The sequence below is a fragment of the Epinephelus moara genome, chromosome 24, assembly GCF_006386435.1.
Source record: "Epinephelus moara isolate mb chromosome 24, YSFRI_EMoa_1.0, whole genome shotgun sequence".
Classification (NCBI taxonomy): Eukaryota; Metazoa; Chordata; class Actinopteri; order Perciformes; family Serranidae; genus Epinephelus; species Epinephelus moara.
The window spans coordinates 33,748,797-33,775,943 of record NC_065529.1 but is presented as its reverse complement, the minus strand read 5'-3'; the positions used below and the strand labels follow the sequence as shown (position 1 = coordinate 33,775,943).

Below are 27,147 nucleotides of genomic sequence, written 5' to 3'. Positions count from 1 at the left end.
TCTCAGGCAGGCACTCAGGACAAACACACAGTCGCACCGCTCCCCTGGACAACTTTTTGTGAGACGAAATAAAGCGTGATGATGACAGAAGAAAGCAGGGGCAAGCGGAGGAAACAAGCCAACCCCAGGAGGAATCGAGGTAAGAAACGTGCAGCGCTGTAAAGTTTTAATAAGTTGGTAAATGATGCAGACAGCTGTTGCTGCAGCGGATAGAGAGCCCTCATGCGATCCGCGTTGATTCCCTCTGCAGTCTGTTGAAAAACTAACTCTAAATATTGTATTATGGCTGTGTAGTTTGCTGCACAGCAGTTTGACTACATTCATGTTTCAGATGCACGTTTTTGCGTTCATGGCTCGTGATTGCCTCGCAGCATAAATTGCAGGGATGAGCAGTCAACTTTCGTCAGGTTGGCATCCGCTGGGATTATTCTACCTGTGCGCACATCTGGGCAAAACCCTGAAATAAAGCCCACAGACTGTGGCTGCATGCGTTTTGTGAAATCTCATAACCATTCCATATTTTATATACCTCAAAAAGTTATTTTCTTAATCAATGGTAAATCATCAGTGGTTCAGATGGATTCTCAGTCTTAGAAACTTCTCTTAAAGTCAGACTTTGATTTTGTTATTTTAACTAAGAAATATTTTTTCATCAAACACACTTCTTACAGTCCACTGTTGGTGCACCTTTCTGTGACTTTCTTTGAGACTTAAACTTTCTAGGATCTTGTTCCCTTATTACCTATCTGTGTCCTCCTATGCAACATGACATGTTATTTTTTCACAAGTTTGATACTGTTTTGATACACATTTTAAATATAGAGTAAACTGCATCACAAGTAATAAGATAAAAGTAGCTTAGGTGGGATTTACAACTGATCTAACCCCGAGGCTTCACTTGAGCTACAGTGTCGTACATTTCCCAACTTTTTTTTGTCAAATCTCATAATCATTTGCATGATAAAAATCTGCACAGACAGTAAAATATTACATTTGAAAATCTATCACAGTTGGTGTTTCTGTAGTTTTTCTGTCACATATAAAGGTTTTTCAAGCATGCATTTATTTATAGCAGCTCACCGTGTGCATGTGGGATTAATTCGGCTGCACAGTTTGAATTCTAACATGACGATCAATCACCTTATCTAGAATATGTGGTAAGCCTGAGATGACCTTAAAGCTATACATGATGTCAGTTATCAGTTTCTGTGAATGCTTCCTACAGCAGAACTGAGATGAACTTCTGAGCAGTATTCTCCCAATTAAGAGACTGTGTTCAAACTTTGTTCTATGCATGTGGTGGTTCCTTGTTTGTGTGTGTGGCTTTGAAGTCACAAACACAAGTAAGGATACACACACCTGTTCATGGATGCACTTATAAACATTTATTCTTCTGTTCAGTTGATAAGGACTGGAAATTTATGTGAGAGTCAGATCCTACTTCCCGAACCCAAAGCAAACAGAAATTATCCACAACACTGACTGCTTCTCTAACCTTTAATTTAACTTGCAACCCCTTTATAAACAGCCAAAATGAAAACCCAACCTTGAACCCTTAAACCCAAATAAAACTAAATTTTCCTAATACTGATGGGGTTTGCGGGCGACGTGTGCCAGCCAGTGCCTTGCTGCTGGCTCTGTATTTAATGCAAAGTTGTTGGGTGATGCAGGAGAAGCTGTGAGGTACCCCAAACAAACCTAACCATCATCCCAAATGCAAACATAGCCATAAACCAAGACAAAAACACATAATTAAGTCAGTGTCTAATGTTTTTTGTCATCTTGCTATCACTGAGAGGATATTTTTTTTCACTTCAGAAACAGAGCACACAAACACAAACATGGCTGTTTTTATTCCCAACTCTTTTGAGGTTCATGAAAGCCATTGCAAACCACGCGGCGTGCTTGTTTGCCTCTGATGTGACACACAACCGCCATAAACCTATTTGCTGTAAGGAGCCTGTTAACTTATATAGTTTATTGGTTTGCTGTAAGTGTTTCCTCATTTTATTCAGGGAGGTGTGAAGCTCAGCAAAGTGTCACCAGGGTGAGATCTTCGCTGGCTGCTTCGCGATAACGGGTGCTCGTGTGTGCATGCGTACACACACATGCACACTCTCACCTTTGACTGTCACGTAGCAGTTTGTCGACCGACTTAACTCTATTCCACAAATCAGCCACATCACACTACCGTGACAGCTATCAGCAGAAAAGGCACACTTACTGACAAGGACCTGTCACTTATCAGACCACCAGTAAAAACAGTCCAGTTCCTTTAATTCCTGCAGTGACCTCAGAGGAAAGATAAGCATCACCTCTGGTCAATTTCTGGTAACTTTTATCATTTCATGTTGCATCTTGAATAAGTGGAGGCGTTTTAAAGGCGTATGTAAAGAAACTAAAAAAACAGGAAATGTCAGACTGTTTTATTTAATATACTCTACATGTATTATCAATTAGGACATAAGTTCAAGTTGCTTTCTCTCCCAATTGCACTACGAATTGTTACTGAATCTACATGCATGCCTGCCTTGATGGCATGCTTATGTGTGAGTGAGGGCTCGTTGCGTGTACAGTACATCCTCGTGTCAGTGTAGAAATGTGTGTATTAAAGCTCTGTGTTGGATTTGGAATGTACTGGGCTGGAGGCGGCTGTGCGAGTAGGGAGTTAAAGGTCCTTGATAAAACCAAATGAATTTGGCAGGCCCGACTCATAAGACAGCGATTTTGGGGATCTTTTCCAAACCAGAAGAAAGAGAAAAAACACAGGCTGACTTTTCTTCTCTCTCCAAGGCGCCTATTGATTATGTCTCTGTCTCCCTCAATAAAACTGTCAATGTTCACCAATCTTAAGCAACGTGAGGAAATTACTACCCTTCATTCCTGGCAGATTGAAAACAGTCCCGAGACAATGGAAGGAAATGTATCCATTTGAAATGATGACCTGTATTTACTGGCTGTGAGTGAGAGATCTGAGTTTCAAAGAGTGTGAAATAATTAGCTGCGCTTCAGGCCCGTAGACACAGTCAGTTAAACCCATGATTCTGACACTGTGGGGTCATTTGCCTGTTCCCTTAATGAGAGTGAGATAATAGTGGCATTCATTCCATGTTTTGTAATCAACAAAATTGTTTTTTGATAAGCTGTACTCACTCTCCTGTGCACAGGGAAAACTTTATAAAATTACTGGATGATGAATGGAGGCGATGATAAATCTATTCTTTTACAGTGAAATACATGTATGAAGAAACTGAAGAAAATTACTGAAGGGCTCAATTCAGTTTTTTGAAGACAACTTTAATGAAGCAACCCTTTAAAATCTGTTCCCTGTCTTAATGAATTTCATAAAAAATACTTTGTTAGTGCAGCACTGCCTCTTCGCAGAGGCAACACGGTTTAGATTCCAGTTTTTAAATATGTCATTTATTTAAAGTCTTCTGGCTGTGCTATGTACAGGCTTTCCGCTGCTCTCAAACTCAGCAGGCGTCTTCGTCAGAATGACATCCGCACAACTGATCAGACTCATTCAAGCCCCTCGCTCTTGAATCAGATCAAGGATTGCGTTTCATGAGCACCCTTACAAACATAATTTAGTCCCATTGCCTTGTGCTTTATGTTTTGTTAGTCCATGAAAAAAAACTTGCTCTGTTGTTGAGTTGATGTGCCTTTTTAAGAGAGAGCGTTCTCTCTCCCTGTTTCCCTCACTCCCTCTTTCTCGTTTTTCTTCTTTTTTCAAGTGCCAATTTATTTAAACTCCTTTCCCCTTTTCTTCTTTCTCCTTCATTGATTTCCAAACCCCAGTCTTTGTATGCAGCTGGGGCCCAGCTGTGTGTCTGTGACTGTGTATGTGTGTGCATACATGTGTGTGTATGTGTGTGTGTTTGTGTGGGTTTTTCTGGCACAGTGCTGCCACAGTGAGCATAGCGCACTGTACACAAAGGACTTGAGCAGCAAAAAAGAGAGAGAAAAAGAGAAAGAGAGAGAATAGAGGGAAAACATTTGAACGTTAAAGACTGATGCGCTTGTACAGTACAGAGTGGAGGGGCCGGGCCTTTTTGGACTGGGCCTGCTTTAACGGCAGATGTATCGGCGCTCTGGGATGAGGGGTGGGGAGAGCGAGACAGCAATGAAGAGCCCAGGCACCACAGTTTATTACCAGGACTCTTCAAGGGGCTCAGCTCAGGCGTCAGTACCAGCGGGTGGGAGGGACAGAGGAGGAAGAAAGGAGAGGAGGATGACAGAGGTGGGGAACTGATGGGGTTGACAGGGCTGGAGACAGCGAAAACAGTTCCTCGGCGTGAGAAGACAAGAGATGGAGGGGTTGAGGGGCGTGAGGGGTAGAGACAGAAGAGACGGGACGGGCGACAGAGTGTGGGATAATCTAAGTGTTTCCTCATTTGTTCCTCAGCGTTCCCACAGCTCCAAGTGTCACAGATTTCTCCCATCCTAGCTCTGTGTGTTCGATGCCAGATCTGCACAGCAGTAACGGGGAATCCCTTGATTGAGTCCCTCTGGTATTTTTCACATGTTTATTCGATTATTGCTCATTCTGATGTTTCAGATGTAGCCACAGCAGTCCCATGTCTTTCTGTACATTCCTGCCGCGTGGCTGCCACACTGTTGATCCACTCCAGGAGGAATTATTTGGAAAGTTTTTTGGTGCCATTGCAGGATTAATGCATGCAGAGGGGTTTTCTGCTATATTAGCTCCTGCACATGACTGTTTGGAGTTGCAGGATCTCTTTTGTGGAGATGTTGCAGCAACGGCATTTCCTTTTCTACACTTCTGCATACAATTTGTCTTTTAAATCCATGTGGGCTGCACACAGAAATTAAACCTTTATTCAGACAATCACAATCAGATGCCTTAGTAGATGAAGGTCAAATGTAATGTAATCATCATCAACAACTGAACAACTGCTCCAGTAATTGTTTTTTTTTTCTTTTTAGGTTTTCATACAATTCTGTAGCTGTAGATGTATTCAAATTTTGGTCGAAGCATGTATGCTTTAGCCTCAAAATGCTATATTACTTAATAACAATCGTACTAAACTATCAAGTCAACACCAGCAACTTCTTCGTGCTGTAAGGTAAAATTATTGTTTCTGTCAATAGAGTCGAGTGGCTTTGAAGAGAGCTTAGATAACGGTTTCAGTTCCTCTTTGGAAAGGTCTGCCTGACGATAAGGTAAAGCGGTAAATAATCTTAATTTGCATACACTTAAACTGATGTCAATTTACTTTTGATGGTGCTTTTTTTAGGAGGCTAAAAATACATTTTGCTGTTGCTCCCGTCCACAGCAACCAAGCTCCTTTGACAGAAAGACTAATTTTACTCTGCAGAACACACAGAGTTACTAGTTTCCTCCGCTGCTGATCGGTTAGTTAGTAAGAGTTAGCGCGTGACTTCTGGAACTGAACTAAAGTGGCGTCCATTGCAATAGGCTATGTTGCTTTGCTTCTGTGCCTAGTATTCCTGTCTGCTTCTCCACACCGGAAGTGTGCGGACTGTGGGGGTGGATCGGCACTGGAATCTACACCACCGCTTTTGATAATGGTTGAGTGAAAGTCTCCATTTGAAAAATATGGAAAAGAACGCAGATGGACCCGCCTTTATTGTCCTAATAGACTAGAATAGTACAGTGGTGAACACGTCTTCATTAGAAACTTGAGAGCTGAGTCTAAGGATCACACTCCTCTAAACTGTAAGATCACACAAATAGCCACAGATCTTGTGAGGTGTGTGTGTGTGTGTGTGTGTGTGTGTGTGTGGGTGTGCACATGTGCGCGCGCCTGTGTGAATGTGTGTGTGTGTGTGTGTGTATAGGTGCCTCTGGGTATGCACTTTTCACACATATAACACCAGCTGTATTTTTGCGGCTTCTCACTTATATACAGGCATTTCTATTTTCACATCAAAGGCATTTTATCTGATAGAGAAGGTTTACATACTGTACAGTTTGATGTTGCAAATTGATCCCTCTTCATTCTTGACATATGCCATTTGCAGTGCTATTATTACATTCTTTGTCGTTGCTTTGGCAAGACTCCTCGTCATTAAGTCTATTTGTGGATCTTCCTTTTGTGCAGACAGCCTGGGTATTGTGTGTTTGATATGCTGCACATGTCTGACAGAAGAAAGAGGTTAAAACTATCCAGATAGGCAGGCTCTCTGCACACAATTTATAGATATGTGCTGTTTTATCACACCTCAAATTAAATTTGGAAACCCTGCTTCAGCTGTCATGTATTACAAGGCCCAGATGGGTGGCAGAGAGAGAGAGAGGAGAGCAAGACAAAGAGACAAGGAGAGAGAGAAGAGGAGCCTGGCAGAGCCACTCAGCTGGCTGAGAGTGTGCCAGTGTCTGCCAGCGAAGGGGCTTGATATAGCAGAGCAGCAGGTTGAAAGAGGAACAGTTTGATACGTGGTGTGTATCAGCAACAGACAGGAGTGGCATTTGTGTAGGACCTGCCTCAATCACCTCAGAGGCAAGAAAACCTCAAACCTGCTGGTGTTTTTGGTTTCATCAGTTTAACACTCACTGTGTTTGTTTTTCTGACTTGCTTCTCTTCCTTTTTTTCTGCCTGCCTTTCAGTCTTTACACCTCTCACTGAGTCCAAGTCCATTGTCTTATTGTCTACATGTTTTAAAGCCAAAAACTAGTAACTTCGTCTTGTGAGAATCTGTCATTACACTCACCATTAGCACTATGAACACTTACTGCAGCTCACTATAAATAATATACAACTTAACAGATGTATCAAAAGAATAATCAATTAAAACATTTAATTGTGAACTGAATTCACTTTCTGATGACTGACAAACAAAGGAATTTTGTCTCTCCAGACTAAAGAGACGTTGGCGTTATATAAAACATGTGCTCTTTATGGATTAATAGGAGTCTACCAACGGAGTGGTGGGTGAAATGGATTGTCTTTTACTGTATGTGTTGTTTAATGATATGATACGTGTAACGATAGTATATTTTCTGGAAAAACAAAGAAATGCTCGTAGATAAAATAATCAGACAAGGACTGGGACAAACAGTTGTTATTGTTATTGATTAATGTTTCAGTCATTTCATTTTGATTAATATATTAATTGTTTAGTCCAAGGGTGTAGATTTTGTCTCAACATTTGGGGAGAGGCATACAAAGGGGAAGGTCTTGAGGTCCACCGCCAGAATCTTGAGCAATAAACACTTAGTTTCCGGCATTCTGGGGTATTTTTATGCACCAATTTGTGCCCTTTCTCTATCAATTTATGGTGAAAATGTCATTGTACTTTCTGCGTCAATTCTGCAGATTTGATTCTTCTTCCTTCTGTTTTTTGGCAGATTGCAACCATTTGCAGTTTGCACACAGCCTTCACCTACTTTACCAGAGGAATTGTTGCATCTGTGAGTCAGGTTTTAGCAGTTTTTAGAAATAAAAGTCCTCTGCTACTTTCATGTTGTCAATAGGGGGGGCCTGATTTATAATTTCTTAATTTTGAGGAGGAAGTATCCTCTGCATTCCTCAAAAATCTACGCCTATGGTTTAGTCTATGAAATGTCACTAAATCGTGGAAAAATATTTGCTAGACCCAAGAGCCAGGGGTGAATTAACAATCCATAACACACATTTGAGAAGCTGATCGATAAATGACCTAGAGGATTAATATATTAACAATTAATTTTCTGTTGATTTAGTAATCAGCTCTAAATTAGACCATTGGGTGATATTAAAGAGAATACCACTATAGTATAATCAGTACGGAAAAATAGCAGATAATGTAACGTCATAATGTCCAGCCCTACCTATATGTGTAGATTTTGTCAGGGGTAAACAGCGGACACATCCACCTCAATATTTATTTGTCCCCCACAATAAAACCATGAAAGTAGCAGAGGGCTTTTTATTTCGACAAATTGCGAGAATGAAACTCACAGACGTAACAATGCCTCTGGTAAAGACGGTGGTGGCAGTGTGCAACCACAAAAGCAATCTGCCATACAGTGTAAAAAAAGATGAAGCAGCTATGTCGGGTTGAAGCAGGAAGCTATGTGACATTTCTGTCATAAGATGAAAGTTGGTCCATAAAAGTTCACCAGAACGCTGGAAATGAAGTGTTTGATGCTTAAAATTTCTTTCAGGAGGACTCCCAGACCCCCCATTTAATATTTCACCCCCAAAATGTTGAAACAAACCTACACCCTTGCCCCTACCCCATAGTATTTATGTATAAACCATGATCAGAAATTCTAGCTGCAAACAAGGGTTGGTACTTGTCTCAGCCCAGGTGAGAAAACAAAGTAAAACTTGGACTGACAACAAGAAAAGCATGGGTGAGGTCAGCCAGCAATCTCCCGCTCTGTCTCCCTGTACCTGTGATCACCTGGCACCACCTTCATCTGACCTGCACATCCCACTCTCTTTACACACACACACACACACACACACACACTAACACACACAGATACTGTACATAAACATAGTTACCTGTGAGGGAGTGAACACATTCCATCATGGAGCTAACACGCTTCACTGATCTTTGGGCCCACCTGAAACACTGGAGTCTTTAGGTCTTAAATTTTATACACATTTCTATCTATCTGACTCCCTTCCCCTCTCTCCCTCAATCTCTGTTTCTTTTGCTGGCAACGTCTCATTTTAACACATTTCCACTTAGTCTCCACCAGACACTTTTCGAGGCAGTGAAGGCATGGCCTTCTCAAGTTTTTTATTGGCAATAAATGTGTTCATTCATTAAGTCAGTCAGCCATTCACTCGTGTTATTACTGGTACCAGAAAAGTATCTCCAAAGAAATACTTCACATGTACATATCACATCACAAATCAGGGTCACAATGAGTGACTGAAAGTAATGAGAATACCATTTTGGTAATGGCTCATGCCTTTAAACAGAAATCACACTCGTCAAACTACAACTCTCAGACTGAGCAAAGACGTTAATGTTTGCTAGCACGTGCATTATTAGATCTTCAAGTTAATCTTCAGTAGCTCAGGTATGATAAAGAGCAGGATCCATACACCGGAAGTATTTTGTGTTAAAAAGGAAGCAACGCAAATGATATCAGCATACACTGGTTCACTCTGTCATTTATCACTGCGTAACAATCTAGTAAATAGTCTTATCTCATCTTTTTTTTTTAAAGAATTTCCCATGGTACGTGACAGGTTATCATGTTTTTGTTGGTATTGCAAAATGACTTTAAAACGTCAGTCAGTACAAGAAAATGAATAGGCAAGAGGAACCAAAAACATTCTGAAGTTGTACAGAATCAATTTCTTTTTCCGCTTCGGCTGCGCGGTCGACTCTGGTACCTCAGGGAAACAGTGTAGTTATGATTATATAGTGCATGTGTCCAGCGTGCAGGAGGGATGGAAGGGGAAGTAAGTCGTAAGGCAGTCTGGCAGCATATCAGAGGGAGGTAACGTCATCTAAATGATACAAGTAATAGGTAGGTGTGAATGCGTCCAGGCCTGATATTGGGACGGGGCTCTGACTTTCAGACACAGATCTGGAAGGTTGACTTCATTGTCACTTCTTTTTTTCCCCTCCCCTTCTCAGATTTGCAGCTTTTTCTGGCTCTCATCTGTTGCCTTTCTTTCCTCTCCCCCTCTCTGTGTGAGCCTCTTTTTCTTCTACTGTTTCAGTGTTCTGTCTTCTCTCTTTCTATTCTTTCTTGTATCATCCTTTTGATTCTTCGTTATCTCCTCCTCTGTGTATCTCAACTCCTCCACCTCCGCACCTCCCGTCCCTTTCACTCTTTCTCCATTTTTATCCACCACTTCTCCTGTTTTCTTCCCCTCTCCTACCATCTATCCATCCACCGCTCCTCCCAGCCCGGGCTCCTCAAGTCCTGTACGGTCGCCATCATGCCCCCCCCCCCCCCCTTCCCTGAGCACCTCCCCTGTCCCACTGACACCACACGCTGCTCCCATCCCCCGAAAACCACTTCAAACAGCCAGCGCCATCAAAGCCCACAGTCAGTCAGCCAGGCAGCCAGTCAGCCAGCCAGCCAGCCTTCTGCTTCGACTTAAAATTACTGTCGTCCCAGTCGCAAGGCTGCTTTCCTCTTCTGATACACATCAAAGATCCTCTTAAACTCCCGAAGTTTGCTTTTTAAACCTTTCTTCTTGTTGAGTCTTTTTTATATACATTATTTCGCTGGTTGAGGTTTCTCTCTCTCTTTCTCTCTCTCTCCTTCTCTCTTTCTCTTCTTGCCATCTTTTTTTTTCTCCAACTGGGCCAGGTCAGTAATGACATGCACACACTCTCTTGTGTGGTTCTGCTGTCTTTGCATTTTTCTCCATGACTTTAATTAGTTTCTTTTTCAAGGCGTTGGTTCGGGCTTCACATGCACAGCACTCACATTCTCCCTCTCACAGACACACATACAGCCACACCAAGCTGCAACTAACGAACATATGGATGTGTGTTGTAAATTAATATGCAATATGACTCATACATCGTCCCTAATCAGAACTGCATAACCACAAAGACCATATTAATGGTGTGTGTTCCCCTTTCTGCTGCCTGTATTCCTTTATGCGTGCATGCTTAAAGGGCAGAAAAAGTGACGAAAGAAAGGCAGGGATAGAAAGAGAGTAATGGTGTGTGCAGGCATGGGAGGAACGATTTAGAGAAAGACAAAGAAAATAGAAGCAGAGTGACACATTAGAAAGGCATCTTTTCTATGTTTCAAAGCCTCAGAGGTCACATGTGGTCATTTGAAATGTTTCGGTGTATCATCATCTCTCGCCTGGAGGGTGTAATGTCGACATGCGCCAGAGGATGGCGCCCCGTCTGTATGTTAACCAGGCAGGAGTTGGCTGCCAGGTCTCCTCTACAGGCTGTGTCTATTGAAACAACATTTGTCATGATAAAACAACTTTTATTTGGATACAGTTACATCCTATACTTTCTCATTTTGGTGAATGAGTTGTCCAGCAACAGTGGATAATAGTCTGTTGTCTTTTTATATTCTTTGCTGTCTAATCAGGAGATCAACACTTGTTAGTCTTTATTTTTTACTTACAGAGGAATAACAAGATGTTTAATTTTGTGAGGGATAGTGGCATTAAGAGCTGTAGTGATAGTTGAATTTAGGTTGCTGCAACTGCATGTCTAGTTAATGCCTTCACATGGCCTGCTCTGATCTTTTCATATCTTAATGTGGGTTTCTCAGAATTCTTGTATCTTGTGTTTTAAATCTGCTCGAGTGGTTAGATTAGGACATTTGGGGTTTTAGTGCAGTAAATTGTCCTTTTCAAGGACACCACATCACGCAAAACACCTCTAACAGATCGTATACACAGATGTTTGAAGCAGACAAAGTAGTGGGATACCAGGCATACTTGTTTCACCCTAAAAACAAATGTCCCGTAGTGAGTAACTGAGAGTTGCAGCTCAAGTTGAACTAACCAAATCCCACATTGTATAGCTGTTAAGCTCAAAGAGAAGTTTTATTTAGCGTGCACCCCTATTAAAAAACTTCAGAAACCTTTGTGCTCCGTCAGAGAATGTTTTAATATTCAAAAGGAGCCACTATTGTGTGGTTTCTTGTGCCAACGTACAAAATAAAGAGCCACATCAGAAAGCTGGAACGGTCCCTGAGCATTTTCATGTGTAAAGAAAAAAGAGGGAAAACAAATTTGGAGGGGGGAGACAGGGGTATTTATAGAGTGGTGTGAGAGTCTTTGCAATGACAGGAGCCTAATGAAGTGGAGTTTGGGTTTTGATTCACAGTGTGGTGAGTGCGTGGGTCCCTCTGTGACCGTTACTGCATTCCAGCACCGATCCCTCGCTACACGGAAACCAGTGCGGGCCACAGGAGGAGGCGGCCGGCCAACTCGAAATAACGTGCTCCTCTGACCGAGCTAACCTTTCTCACCAACACCAGTCCTGCCTCCAGTGCAGCAGATGCACACGGGGCGCGATGGCACTGAGCTCAAACATGGTGACAAGTCGTTGTTCGTATGTACAAGCTCTAACAGCACAGTATGGCTGCAGTAGATAGGTAAATTTGTCACTACTGGTGAGTCACTGCCATGTTAAATGAGTCAAACAACATAATTCAGCATGACATACTAGCAGGGAAGTCCAGAATGATATCAACAGTGTTTCTTATTTTAACTTAGATAGGTCAGTGGAAACTGTATTGTGCATGGGAGTTTGTTACAGATGTGAAATGAGGAAGCGAGAGAGAGACAATGAATGAGATCAGAGGCTGTAAATCATCATCGTTGTGAACATTGTGAATGTTCATTTACTGATAAGCCAACTCTTTAAAAACCTGAACTCACTAAACAGTTTTTTATGATTTAGAGAATTCAACCAAATGCAGGTATTTTAGGATTTCTTTGATATTAAGTTTATATCCTTGCAACAGAACAGTTAAATAAAAAAAATAAAAAATAAAAAAATCATTTCCTCTGTGCTGTGTACCTGTAGAGAACAGTGTGTTACTTGTGCAAGCTGCCCACGAAGTTCAAAAATTGGCACAAAAGCAGAAAGCCACACATATCTACTTTGAAGGTAAAGGCCAGTGTCAAACAAGGTAAAAAAAAAATTCACTGTGGTGGTCGACAGGACAGGTAAATATGGCGGCAAGCATGTAGGCAGTAGCATACAGGAAACCTCCAAAGGAAGAACACATGCAACCACATAGGCTCTATGCACACCTCTTCTCTGACACCTTGCCTCATTTGTTCAAAGAAAAAAACTGATAACCACATTTTTTTTGCACACAAATTGATTCTGTTTGATAAACAACTAACAGTCTGTGGTGTTTTCGTGTCAGAGCATTTAGTGCTTTGTTGTTTTAGGACTTTTCGTGCTTGGTTTTGTCTGTTAATCACCACACACAGCACGCAGGTAAAGGATGAAATGTGAGGCAGGGCTTGCGTCATATGCAAAACATTTGAACCTTGTTAAATATATTCAAATTGAAATGTGAACTTTGACCTCTACTCTTTTTCATTTTCCACCATAGAGAATGAGCTGTTCATCCTTCTTTAACCCACAGTGGTTTGTTTTGGGTGATGTGTGCATCTCCTATGGCCAAGGCGCTCGAAGATTCTTATAATGACACACTGAATGCTAAGCTTATTATCTAGCGACAGTTTCACTGCCTTTTCAAGCTACCTGTGAAAATGCAAAGCTATTAATTTTGAAGTTCCTGTGGAGGCAGTTGTCAGCTCTGTAAAATCATTACAGGCGACAAAAATATATCATGGATGTCTTAAGTTGACTCACCACAATCTAAGAATACACAGCTTGGGTGGGAATCTACAAGAGGGGATGAAAGTATACCCTGCGAGTGTGTTTCTCCGTCTTCTTCACACCGCCTCTCCATGAGTGTCTGTAGCTGCCACAGTTCAGCAGACTGTACCTCCAAGTGAGTCAGAGCTGTGTTACTGTTTCACCGGCACGTAAACGCACCTTTGTGGTGTCGTTTACTGGTATACGTCAAGTTATTTGGGACCCCTTTCCTGTCTTGTCAGTCTGAGTGCTCCTGTTTCTTTTTTTCTTTCTCTCTGAGATGCATAAACACACACAGACAAACACTGTAGCATAGAAAAATGCTGCTTGAGTTTATGTTTACAATCATGTCATAATCCTGCTTTGTGTTTTTAATCATGTATAAATACACATGGTTAAAATTCCCATGTGTTTGGCAAATGAAACCACTAAAAAAGCAGCGTTCCACCATCTGCATTAAGTGAATTCACACAGACTCAAAGCAAAGCTGTGCAGTATGCATGGGCAAAGTGCAAATATGAGTAGGAGGAGATTAAACCTATCAGATGTAAAAACAGAAAAAAAAACTTTGTCTAGGATTGAATGTGACAGATAAAGACAATGGCAGAGAAGCTGTTATCCTCTCTGTTTCATCATGAGGTAGCTCAGCTTGCCCTGCAGCATATGGATTGCACAGTGAGTTACAGCTTTGTTAACTATTTGGTGGTTTTGCTGCACATTATTTCAACTTATTTTACTGTTGGTTTAATCTGTGTCTTTTGAAGTCACATGAGTGCAGGTTTCCACTCAGCAGATGTGGTTCACTGTTTGGTGCAGTGATGTGACTTGTAGATACAGAATAACAGATAACAGATCTTATTCGATTTTCAGATGCCTGGGCTCTTTCAGAGCGACCATGGCAGCTGTACACAACACCACAGTATGTTTCAGCTGGTGTCTCGGGGGCTGTGCTTTGATTCGCCGAAGCTCCTCTGAAATCTCACTGAGAACGACTTCATATGTGAATAATGAAACTAACACCAGCACACAGTCATACCAAAAGCGCAACTCGTTGACAAATCAACTTTGTGAGTGGTATCAGTGAATAGCTCGCTTTGAAGCTAATAAAATGCCAAAAGGGATTCTGCTTTTGTGTCACAAGAGCCCTAATTGAACGGAATCATTAAAAGCCACAATGAACAAAGGCGAAATAGTTTCAATACAGCGTTTCTTGTCGGATTTAAAGATCACTGCTCAGTGTGCAGAATCGCGCCGCAGTTGTGCCCACTTCTGTCTTTGCAGAGCCTTAATCAATACTAGGAAATTAGCTCGGTGTTTATTTCTCGAGCTGATTGTTCTGTGCCCCTCTGAGGGTTTCAAAGTGCAGATGTTGCCACTCGGCTGCACATTCTGTGGTGGTGGTTTAAGTGCCTTGACAGGGTGGTGTCTCCTAATGAGCAGGACATCTAAAGGCACAGAGCCGTGACTTTGCTGCTGTGGTACCACATGGGCTTTAACTTTTCCATCTCTGACTGTTTTTCAGATATCCATGGAGTATCACACACACACACACACACACACACACAAACACACAAAGTTATTGTCATTTATTTCTTTGCCTTGTTTGATCATGCTGTAGTCCTCTGCAGCAGTAGGCCGGCCATGCTCCCCATTTGTGCCCACAATACAAGTCGTGTTTGTTTGTTTTTCTGTATTTCTCTGTACCCTAGTTTGTGTGAGTGTGTGTGTGTGTTGAGGGAATTTCCCCTCTGTAGCGTGTTTTTCACAGTTCAACATCAGTTGGAGGATTTGTGTCAGGGACAGTTTGACACTGTTGCTTTCTGTCTCTGTTTCTTCTCTAATTTCTCACTCCTCTCTCATTCTTTTATCTCTTTCCTCCTCCATCTCTTTTTTCTTTCTCTCTCCCTCGCTCCCAGTGCAGTTCATGCTCTGTGCAGTATTCTTCATGCACCTCTGCCTCTCTTCTGTCACCCCTCTTTCTCTAACACACACACACTGTGTACCAAACACACTGCAAGAATGCAAAATCACATGCTGCACCACACATCACATTTAAGCATCTCTTCCTCCACACTAATATGACCTTTACAATCCCCAACACAGTGTCACAGTTTCAGTCTCATTTATTCTTGCCGGCAGCCATTTGCAGACTTTTTTTTTTTTTTTGGTGGCTCGCTGCCAGCCAGCTAAGAAACTGCAATCAATTGAACTCGAATTTGACTGCACGACTTAGACTCTCATATCAATGTGTTTGTGGTTATTTTCACCATCATTAGACAAGAATGTTTGCACTTCCTCTTCTCTGGCCACAGAAATGCAATAAAAGTGCAGCAAAACATCACATTACCACCATTCCTATTGGTTAACATGTAATTTGGAGCATTTAATCCTCAATTTGCTGTCAGCATTCATGATATAATCTGTAAAACATTTGGATGGATTGAAATTAAGAGTTGCATTCCTAAATGAGGCGACCACCGGGAGGAAAATTCAACACTAAGTTTCCTGTAAAATAAATTAAATTCACTTTGAGATATTGGTTTCATACACTCTCCTATGATCTTACAAAATTATATTTTGAAATTAAATCTTCTTGTATCAAAAGTTATTTATTTATTGCTGTATAAACATGTCTAGGGAATGACAGTGTGTTCATTATGTATTTGGTGCATGTGCAATAACACAGTTAGATGAAACATGATTGGCACACAGGCATCAGTTGTGCTTTTCCTCCTCTCAGTGTTGTCAGGGTAGGTCAGACCAAACCAAACCAGAGCAGGCCAAGGTGCCTAAGTCAGAAGGAACCATCACCCTGAGAGACAGAGAGAGTGTGAGTCGCTGCTACGATTGAGAAGATCAGGTGGGAGGTGTTTGTTCTTGGTTGCGGTCCTCCTCTGACTCATTGTACAAATGTCAGAGAGCAGGTATGAATAGGGGAGCTGTCACAGTGAGAGTTTTTTAAATGGCATGTTGGATTTCTGCGATATATTTAAAGATGGGTCATCGTTGTCAGCGCGAGCACATTCTGCAAATGAATATGGATTTACCTCGTCTCTGAAGTGCTCTCGTAGGTACTGTAAAAATGACAATACACACATCTTCCTGTGTTTGCTTTTTGTTTGGCGTGTGGGCGTCTGTGACCCTCGTGGTAATTTATTTAGTTCAAAATAGCAAGTGTTGACTTTCTTTGACACCTGTGAAACCATGACAGCTTGAGCCGCATGGAAGGAGCATTATATCATACATTAACTGAAACCAAACAATTTCTAAATAATATTTTTATTATATTTTATATTTTTTATCAAAAAGAGTTGTTACAAAAAAATATGTGTCATCAGTGTGTTTCTTAATATGCCTCAGTTTACTGAGTTGTATTTCTTCTTGCTTATGACTGTTTTACCACCAACATTACGACTATATTATGTCACATGAAGAGCTTTGTGGATTTAATTTATTTTGGGTAGCAGGATAACTCTTTGCTGATGTATCAGTTTGAAAAGTGATGTGATGTGAACTTTTAAAAAACAATGGCACAAGACAATAAAAGAGACAACTGTAAAAAAGCATATTTAAATTGTTAAACTAAACTCAGAACTTTAAAATATGTACCCTGCTTGATTTTATTTCCTATGTATATTTAAAGTTAACGTTAATGGTATGCATATGGTGCGTGGTTCTGATTTTGCGTATATAACAAAAACTGCACTTTTATGACACATAATTCAGACACAAAGTATTTCTAACACAGTAAACAACCATATCTGAAATGCTGCTATTTGTGCTCAGTTTGAGAGTTGCTCAAAATGGGTTTTTTTTGCATGTTACCAAAATGTTTTATACTGATATGTGCAAAAAAAAGTTGATTGTTAGGTTGTTTTTATCTCAAGAAAATTCATTAAATAGCACTGATAACATTTTATTGCCGTTATCCTGGCTTTTATGTACCGTTCTTGAATTGTAAGAATCAGCAGAACGGTAACGATTACATTGCGTGGTAAATTGGGCCTGGCCTTGTTTGTTGCCTTTAAAACCAAGAGAAACAAACAAGGTAATTTCTAGGTAATTATTCCGTGCTTACCATTTAGCCACATAATTACTAAGTCAATACCAGATCACATGTGTGCGTCGTAAAATAAACTGCAGCTTAGCGTGTTGCTGTACAGTAGATGCCCTCTGGGATATAAACAGTGCAGAATTAGACCGGCACTGAAACTCTCTGTACTGCTGTGAGCCAGTGCAAAAGAAATGTTGATTTTTTTTGTCTTTATCTTATGTTACTTTTTTTTTAGTTGCGGTTTGTGTTTTGCTGTGGTTGTGTAAAGATTTTTTCTTCCCATGTCACGCACATGTGTGCTTCTGACTGTGTTCAGGCGTTATCTGTCTCTGTCTGCAGGCTTTGGAAGACTGACTAAACTATGTAAAAAATAAAAAGACTGCAGATCATCATTTTTTAGTCCTCAGATCTGATTCAAGATGGATCACAAGCCTCAAGATAACAAGAGCAGCGATTTGTTTTCTCAGGATGAAACTCTGGTGTCCCAAGCAGACTGCTTTCTGGCAGGCAGGCCGTCAATCTCTCAGATGTTAAGTCACTGTCAGGCAGGGAAAGCGGCAGACGGATTAAAATAGTGCTGCAGTGTTTGATCTGAACACACTGTTGTTGTCAAACCATCAGAAACAGTCCCCAGAAGACCAAGTGATCGACATTGTCAAGCGTGATGCAGCACAGTTTGGTTAGCACTCTCTGGATATGAGTCATGTTCTTCCCACGCACACTACAGTGCATGCACAACAGCAATGTACTGTTTTCTACTGAGCTGTGCTGTGTGTTATTTCATGTTCAGCATCTTCCAACAAATTATACATTCATAAAACTCTTGCACATTGCATGAATTCATAACTCCTTTGTACCTTGACATGCCATCTCTATTTGCTTGCAGCCCCCCCCCCCCCAAAAAAAAACCTCCTGTGCTGTTCAAAGATTTAGTTGTCCTGCTTCAACAGAAAAAAAGACCAATTTGAAGGATGCAATCTCTATCCAAATAAATAAATCAACGGGCCCGATAATGAAAGCCATCCCAGCGCGGTGCTGCTTTAATGACAGCACATATAGGCTCAGTGTCACTCACTGTCATGGGAGAGAAAATTAGAGCCAATTTAATGCTAATCCGGACCAGATTTTTCTCTTTTTGGACCCAGTGGTACGTCCTATCATCCCAGGAAACTCCTGCAGGGCTGATAGGTCGACCTCAACTACATCATATAACTTCATAGCTGTCTGCTGTAGGGAAACACATTTGATGACCAATTTCACCCCCCATAACAGCAAGTCATTCCTCCCCATGTTGGTAGAGCAGCATGGAGCAGAGGCTCGGATGACTGGCCTCGGGTGAATCAGAGTTTTGCATGAGCTCACTTTTACAGAGGTGTAATGAAGCTGGGGAAGGACTTGCAACTAGATGATACAAACAGATATGCGTGTAGGTGTTGCATTTTAAGGTTAGATAATATATTCACTGGAAGAATGTGTGTACATGAAGTGTTTTAGTTGTGTTTGTGGGCTGCCCCCTTCTCGGCAGCGCTGGGCCCCCTTTTGCTCTTTCAGTAACGGAGTGAGTGTGTGTGTTATCTGTGTGTGCGTCTCGGAGATGTAAAGTTGACAACATAGATTTGCTGAAACGTCTCAGCCGATGTAGAACTGTCTCTGGCCTTTGTCACAGCGAGCTGCGGATCGTAACTGAGTGTGTGTCGAAAGCAAAATACTCATCAATTATTGCGTCCACCAGCCAGTAAGGGTGTATTTGGAACGGCTCACACAAAAATCTTTTTAGAGTGACTGAGTGTTGTTTTGACAGTTTAATGAATAAACTTTGTTTATGTTTTTTTCTATTTATTTAATGAGCTGTGAAACTTTATTTTCACTCTGATGAGAAGAGGCCAAAGGGAAAAATTTATTTAAAACTAATAAGGACCATGACAGCATCGTATTTTGATCTTCATCAGATGCTCATCAGAAACCTTATTTTCATGACAACACAAAAAAGAAGAATCGGCCCTCTGTGTGTTGGCACAGTCCGTGTGTCCCCCCCCCCCCCCCCCCCCCNNNCCCCCCCCCCTCCCTCGACAATGGTTTGGCTTTCTCCAGTGATGTATTTCAAAGGCACTGGCAGAGAGTCTATGTGTGTTCTTAAATGGTCATTACTTGGTTGTGATTAGATATTGCCAATCAGTGAGAGGAAAACAGAGAGTCCTCAAAAAAAGCCTTGGAAATAAGAGCCTACAGCTGAAATCCCAGGCATGTGTTTGTGATTGTCATTTATTGTCTTTGCCATGGGAAAAAGTAATGCGCCTTTCCAGTTGTGCTGCAGTCTGGGTACCGAGGGTACACTTTTAAATTACAGCATGTTATGTATCTTTTCTTCTAGCTGCTGCTCTGTGTCCCCGCCGCATCACAAATCACATACGAAAATATGCGAATAACTTGGACATAAAAACTGTTGGTTTTTTTTACAATTGCACAAATTGTTTTTTAAGAGAGTTTCAGTTCAAGATAACATTTTAACATTGATTAGAAAAATGACAAATCTTCTATTTGACAAACAGTAAACACTGTAATTACAGTGATTAATACCAACATTAAAATAAGATGTATTTTACTAGATTTAACTTTGATCCCTAAGATAACACTTCTGTAAACTTCTCTTATGTAAGCCATGACCTTAACTGAATACATATATTTTTATTTAATTTATTTAAAAGTCTTTTTCAGTTTTAAAATGAAAGCCACACTGCACTCTCAATACCGTCAGAGTAAAACCATCTCTTTGGAAATTACACTGAAATTGATGAGAAATGACTATTATCGTTTGATATTTCGGTGTCTGAAGTTTTATATTATGATGATGGCTCAGTGACACAGTTGAAATATCATAATTTCTAGTTAGGGCCTTCCTTCAACAGCTCTGGATCTCGTTTGCACAAATGTGTATGTTGCATGCTGAGCATGTCTTCTTGTATTGATCTTAATCCACACATCAAACCACACAAAGCCATTTTAAATATGTCATGATAAGAAACACATTTAACAACCTCACATGAAGACAATTTCTTTCCTCCTGCTCACAGAGAGAGCACAGAAACAAAAATTAAACAAATAATAATACTGCTGTTCGGCTTTAATCTCAAGCAACATGTTTGATATAGTTTAGAATTTATGAAACATGTTTGAATTTCTGGTTGTGTTTTTCCCCCCTAATTATAATTTCAAAAATATCAGGAACTGAAAGCAGTTCAGTTCCTGATATTTTTTTAAATTATAATTAGCATTGTTACTGGTTAGTTTTGATCATAATTTATGGCTGAATTGATAAGAAACTCATTTGCCTGTTGCCTTTTGTTTATGTTGGAAAATAATGAATATATATTTGGATGCCACAAAACAATATTAGCAACTCACTGAATGAGATAAAAGACACGTTTATTAGATTTTTAACATATTTGAAAATACATATTGCGCATCATTAATGAGCATACCGTCTGTTTGCTGCATAGCATTTTAACAGGACTTGTCAGTCTGATCCAGGGTCGTTTGTCTCTCTTTCTCACAGTTGATGCTGAGCAAGTAAGTACACTGGGATCTGAGGGGGAGGATGAGGTGGGCCTGTGGAGCCTGGAGCCACAGGATTGCCAGGAGAGCCTGGACAAGACGAGCCTGACGCCTAGTGAGGGCACGGAGGAGCCCGGGAGCCCTGCTCGCTCCACGCGACCTCACAGCCTCAGCCCCGGCAGCAGGAACTACTGGCCACAGGTGGAACAGGAGGCTGAGGGCGCAGACGACGCCACCACTGCATCCGCCACTGACAGGGAGGGAGACCAAGAGCCATTGAGGATGTACTGTAAGTTCCAAACTAAAGCATTGTACTGTTTTGTTGTAAAAAGAAAAGTTATTTTCTGAACTCTAAAATACCCCTGCAATTGTTTCAGAAGAATGAAGTCCCCGCCAAGAAAGTAGCAAAGCTATGTGAAATTTGATCCATATACTGTATGAGACCGCTGTGTAGGACACCACTGTATGTGTAAACAAGTTTACAGTGTTTTTCTGATGCAAGACGCCGCCAGTCTCACGATGCCTCTCAGAGCCCTCTGTATACACCTTCATATCAGCTCCTTGTGAAACCATGCCTTCCCTACAAGCTGTTCCTTTTTTTCACTCTTCTCTTTGAAAAGGCAGCCCTCTGAAAGCATGACAAAAGAACTCATCCCACACAATGTCACAATATTTCCATGCATCAAAGAGGTGACGTTACGGTACTGAAATCAGCACTGCGCGACGCGAGGCTTTCCCTTTTATTTAGGAGAGATCAAAGGCTCACGCGGCTTGCCTACTAACAATCACTTAGCTCCCTCGCCTCGTGTGATTTGGCCTTGCCTGATGAAGGCAAAGCTGAGTTTTTACAACACTCAGCCACACAGGCTCTTCCCTTCACCACATAAAAAAACAGCTCAAAATATGCCAACATCTGCAAACATTTGAAAAATCTTCCTCAAAGTCGCTGTAAGCTGACTGGCTTGATTCATGATAGGAGGCGCCCTCTCTTCTTCACGTGGCTTTCTCTCTCTCTTTCTGTCTGTCTGTCTGTCTGTCTGTCTGTCTGTCACTGCACTCAAGGACACAAATGACAAATAATTCTTCCATCTAGTTTCATATCTGGCCAAATAACTCCCTGAATACATTGTTTTATCTGTCAGACTTAAACCTAACAATTTAGTTCCATTAGATTCAGTTGCACAGTGTCACCGTATCCCCGCTCCCTCTGCACACATGGATATATGAACAAGACGTGTGCAGTCACACAGAGTCAGAGAGCAAACACCTTCTCAAGACTTTAACACAGATGACATGAAAATGGTTCAACCGCACTGATGCAACCACTGACGAGAACACTGACCAACTTTGAAAATGTTAAGTTAAAAAGGCCAGTAGATGAATCAGTTCTAGGAGAGGTTACATAAGACTGCCATATATTAATCAGCAGAATTGTTTGTGGTCTTTTGCGCAGTGAATGACACATTTCTCAGCCTATTTTTGTATTGAATTCAGTGTCATAACATGGCCCGCTTGGCCTGGATTTTTATTTCAGTGAGAAAAAATAATCTAATATGAATATTTACCTGCAAATCTCACCAATAAAGCAGAGTGTGTGCATGTATTAGAATCATGTACGATATTTTTCAAAGTTCCAGACACTGTTCAACAGTTTAAAGTAATACTTCACCCACAAAATGAGCATTTGTAAATCAGTTAGTCATGCTGTGCTGTGTATAATCCAATTTTCATTTATCCAGTGGAATGCTCAGTACTTCCCAAACACATGCATTTGAGCTAAAACCTCATTATTTAAAACTGAGCTGAAAGTGAAACTTATCTGTGCTCTCTTCAAAGCCAGACTCCAATGTCTAAGGTTTTTTAGGGTGAAGTATTTCTTTGATGTAGGAACAAACCTCCTTCTATTTATGGACATTAAAGTTCCTCTGCATCTTCTTTTCTGTCCCCAGGTAAGAACTCAGACTCCCAGAATGCCTTGGAGGACCTGGCCCACTATGAATTTCTGGCCCAGTTGAGGAAGGCCTCTACGTCAACCAGCCTCTTGGACCACCTGAACCACAATGGCACGGCAGCGATGTACCACACGAGCAGCAGGCACGACGAGCTGCCACCTGCCATCTGGTCACCAGGAGCTCAGCACCGCTCACCTGAGGGAGCAGGTAAGCTGGCGAGGGAGCAGCTGCAATGATACTAAATAGAAAATCAGCAAATCTGAAATGACTGCTCTTGATCTAGGCAGTGTGTTGTTAGAATGATGAGCTGCTCAGCTGCTCAGCTGCAGGCTGACAGTTATACAGCAGTGATACAGCACAAATCAGATTATTTATGGTAATGTTATTCTGAGAAAATGGGAAGGAAAAGGCTTTTCACACATCAGCTTATCAGCCGCTGATGCTAAAACAAAGGGGTTTCGTCAGGGTTTGACACGACAACGCATTCACACATACATGTTCAAGTATTCAAGTCATTCATGTAACAGTATGATGTTGTCCCACATTTAGAATATTTTGCTTGTGGCTCAACTTTTAATATTAAATATAACAAGTTTATATAAAAGGTTGTGTCATGGTTTAATTGTTTATTGAGTTAGATATCATAAAAAAAGATATAAAATACCTTTACTCAGTCAAATAAAACATTAAGTTTAAACAATATCCCATTTACAACATAACTCTGTCAGCACAATTATAACACGGTCCTGTTCCAGTATACTAAAGCAAATATGCAGCACACTTAATTAAGACTTTCTTGTCCGTACCTACAAATAGTAAGCGAAGATAATTTGATATCTTGCTTGATGCATGCTGGGACAGGCTCCAGCCCCTGCGGTTTAGAAAATGGACGGATATATTTAATAAATATGTGAAGTTTTCCATGGTCTGTTTAAAACATCACATCTCCCTCTGGACTCTAGACGCAGGGAGGGCCCAGCAGGCCTGTCCATTCTGCCACAGGATGTATCAGCGAGGAGCCCCTTTGAGGGACCACATCAAGTACTGTCAGGAGAGGGAGGGGGGCCACATGGTCTGTCCGCTCTGTGGATACACTGCCACCCTTAGGGCACAAATGGAGCGGCACCTGGCACTTCACAACCAAGTGCAGGACAAGGTGAGATACACATGGACAGTAGGAGAAACTTTAAACTGCAATGAGCCAAATCGTCCAAACACCTTCACACCCTGAAATTCATCCCTAAATGTGTTGCAACAAAAGAATTAATAGCAATGTCCTGTTATCCTAGGGTGTCATGAGTTTGGATCCTAGCATTGAGACCAGAAAGTTCAAATGTCTGCAGTGTGGGAAAGCGTTCAAGTACAAACACCACCTCAAAGAGCATCTCCGCATCCACAGCGGTGAGACAAAATAACATCAAAACATTTATACTCACCCAGCAATTTGCTATTGTTTCCACTGCATCACTAACCCGTACTTATCATACCACTATGAAATTATACCAAATGTATTTTGTTGACAATAAACAAGTTAAAATAATCCACAATAAGACGGTTATGAAAAAATGTTGACGGTATTATCAACCTACTCCCGCCATCTTTTGACTAATGTATCCCATGTGCATGTCACCCTGTAGGTGAGAAACCTTACGAGTGCTCCAACTGCAAGAAACGTTTCTCTCACTCCGGCTCCTACAGCTCCCACCTAAGCAGCAAAAAGTGCCTGAGTGGTGGAGGAAATGGAGGAAATGGAAACGCAGGAGGAGCCAGTGGTGCTTTTAATGGACATAGCCAAAGCTCCTACCACCACTCATTTCCAACATCTCCCTCTGCAGGCGGGGGGAGACACAATACTGACAAGGGCTCTCCGTTGGCTTCACAAACCCAAGATCATACCGGGCCTCATGGTCGCACAGCAGAGGATCCTCAGCAGCTTTCACTGCAGGACCCGAACCACAACCCAACAGGCTTCCCCAGAGCGTCCGACCTGGCTCGGCTCTGGGACCCCTCAGCAGAGCTCTCGCTGAGGGCCAGTATACTGAAAGGGACCACCCTGCTGCCTTATCTGCACTCTGGGACCAAGTTTGAACAGATGCTGCAGGAGATGCTTCACAGGGAGGTGAAGAAAGATGAGGAGATGGACAGAGGAGGAGCTGCAATGGAGGAAAGGAGGGTGATTTACAACGGAGGAGGCCCTGACAGGAAGGTGTCGCCTGACAGGAGAAGAGAGGCGGTGAGGTCAGGTGAAGGGGAGAGAGGTGTGCTTGGGGTGACGTGTCGCTGGTGCTCCCAGCTTTTCCCCAACGTGGCAGTGCTCCTGCAGCATGAACGCTACCTCTGTAAGATGAACCGAGAGGTGGTGGAGGTGCCCGAGGGTCTTCGCAGCAAAGACCACCACTCACCATCTTTATTCTTCCCCAGATCTGCTCTCCAACCAGAGAACAGCAAACCGAGTGAATTAACCAACGGCCTGTCTGGAAACAAATCACCACTGCAAAAGCCCAGCTGGCACTCTGTTCCGCAGCAGCTTTTGGTGGCAATGCACTCTCCCCCACAGCCCCACCATGACGCCCTGTCCTCACGAGCCTTCTGGTCCAGCCAGGAAAAGGGAAGCCCAAGCCAACCAGTCAACCACTCCCCAGAGCTGTCATCACCTCGAGTCAGACGAAGGGTTCCCTCTTCAGGGTTTGGTTCTCCAGTCTGCCTCGACCTCACCAGCTGTCCTCCTGAACTGTCCTCCCCTCAGAAACAGACCGGAAACCCCTGGTCTGCACAGAACGAACCTCTGGACCTCTCTCTGCCCAAGCAGCTCTCAGACCAAGAGGGGAGGAACAAAACTGTCAACGGCAACTCAGCTAGAGGAGAGAGGACCCAGCAGCTCAGCAGACCAAGTCCAACTTCACATCTGCCCCTTCACCACCACCCAGTCTACAGCGGGGCCGGAGCTCCGATGTTTCCAGGGTCCTTATATAATGGATTTCCTATCTTCAACCAGTCTGGTTTAGGGCTTTCAGGACATGACGGCATTGCGGGGATTCCATTCGGCCAGCCAGCTAACGGCCCAGGGTTTCTCTCTCCTATGGCTTACATGATGGATGCAGATGCAGAGGCGACACTGAAAAAGATTCACCAGGAGAGACAAGCTCTCATGGTGAGTAAGGCTTCTCCTTCAGGTTTTTATTTTAAAGAATTATGTGTAGTTGCTGATAAACAACCTCAAAATTGGTGCAGAAGCGTTACCAAAAGTACATGAAAACTGTATCCTGATACACATTTTCATGTTTTCTCCGTAGGGTGAAGTGTTAAGCCGTGGAGCTCTGGACTACCTCTCTCTCATGGATGAAGGACTGGAGGGAGACGGAGGACCAGGGAGGAAAAGACTGAAGAAGACAGACGAGGGGCTTTACGCTTGTGACATTTGTGAAAAAACCTTTCAGAAGAGCAGCTCTCTGCTTCGACACAAATACGAGCACACAGGTTTGTAGCTTTTACAAAAGCACTTCACTCAAGTGCCATTTCCTTTAGTAAAAATGTATTTTTCTTCTGTTTATGTCCCCTAAAATGTCTGACTCTAACTACACTGACTTGTGTCTGTGTGAAGTCTGTCACCAGAGAGGTGTTTTCACTTGCCTATACTGAAGGTGTCGATGTCTGTGCGCTTCCTTAAAATCTTAGATTCAAATATACGCTTGGCAAGCTAGATTAAGTGCGTCACTTATTCGAAAGCAAATACTGTACCTGTTTAATACAGGAAACAAAAAATCGACAGAGGAACAGGTTTCACTGCAAGACCAGCAAAGAAACCTGAAACCTCCTGGGTAGAGCGGACTTGTCAGTGCAGAGAACAGAGTTAGCATAGTGAAAGTTTTGACAGGAAACATAGTAGAGTGTGCAGTTTTTGGATGTAAACCAGACCCTGGAGCTTCTGTCCACTATCTATTAAAAACCCCTTTGTAGCAGATATTATTGTATGTTTCACAACCATTAACGCTGTGCCAACCACTGCCAGTTAGCCTACAAGCTAACAAGCAGCATAAACAAATAAAAGATGCTAACTACACATGTATGGCTGAATCTCTCTGATGTTTTCTCTAAAGTTACGCTAGCCAACTGCACACTACTCTTTCATGTGTCAACCTAGTGCAAGCAGCACTTGAGAAAGTGGAAAGTAAAAGCGATAAGGAGCAGTGGTGGGCTGGGTGGAGGCCAGGTCCAGAATCTCTCATTATGGTAGAAAAAGTAGATCTGCTTATTGCCCCTTTTATGTATGCTAAACAAAATATTAGCACATACTTTAAAACCTGTCTAGAAGGGGACTTA

At 42.0% G+C, this 27,147-nt stretch overlaps 1 protein-coding gene across 1 annotated transcript in view; it reads left to right on the top strand.

Moving 5' to 3' along the window:
• The window catches only part of LOC126386609 (zinc finger E-box-binding homeobox 2-like), a 31,492-nt gene continuing 4,345 nt past the window's right edge, over positions 1-27,147 (top strand). The window contains exons 1-7 of the mRNA XM_050039035.1: positions 1-139; positions 20,877-21,164; positions 22,825-23,034; positions 23,790-23,983; positions 24,117-24,228; positions 24,465-25,978; positions 26,121-26,304. Coding sequence (XP_049894992.1) covers positions 79-139; positions 20,877-21,164; positions 22,825-23,034; positions 23,790-23,983; positions 24,117-24,228; positions 24,465-25,978; positions 26,121-26,304 — 2,563 coding nt within the window. The 5' untranslated portion in view covers positions 1-78. The remainder of the gene's footprint in view (positions 140-20,876; positions 21,165-22,824; positions 23,035-23,789; positions 23,984-24,116; positions 24,229-24,464; positions 25,979-26,120; positions 26,305-27,147) is intronic.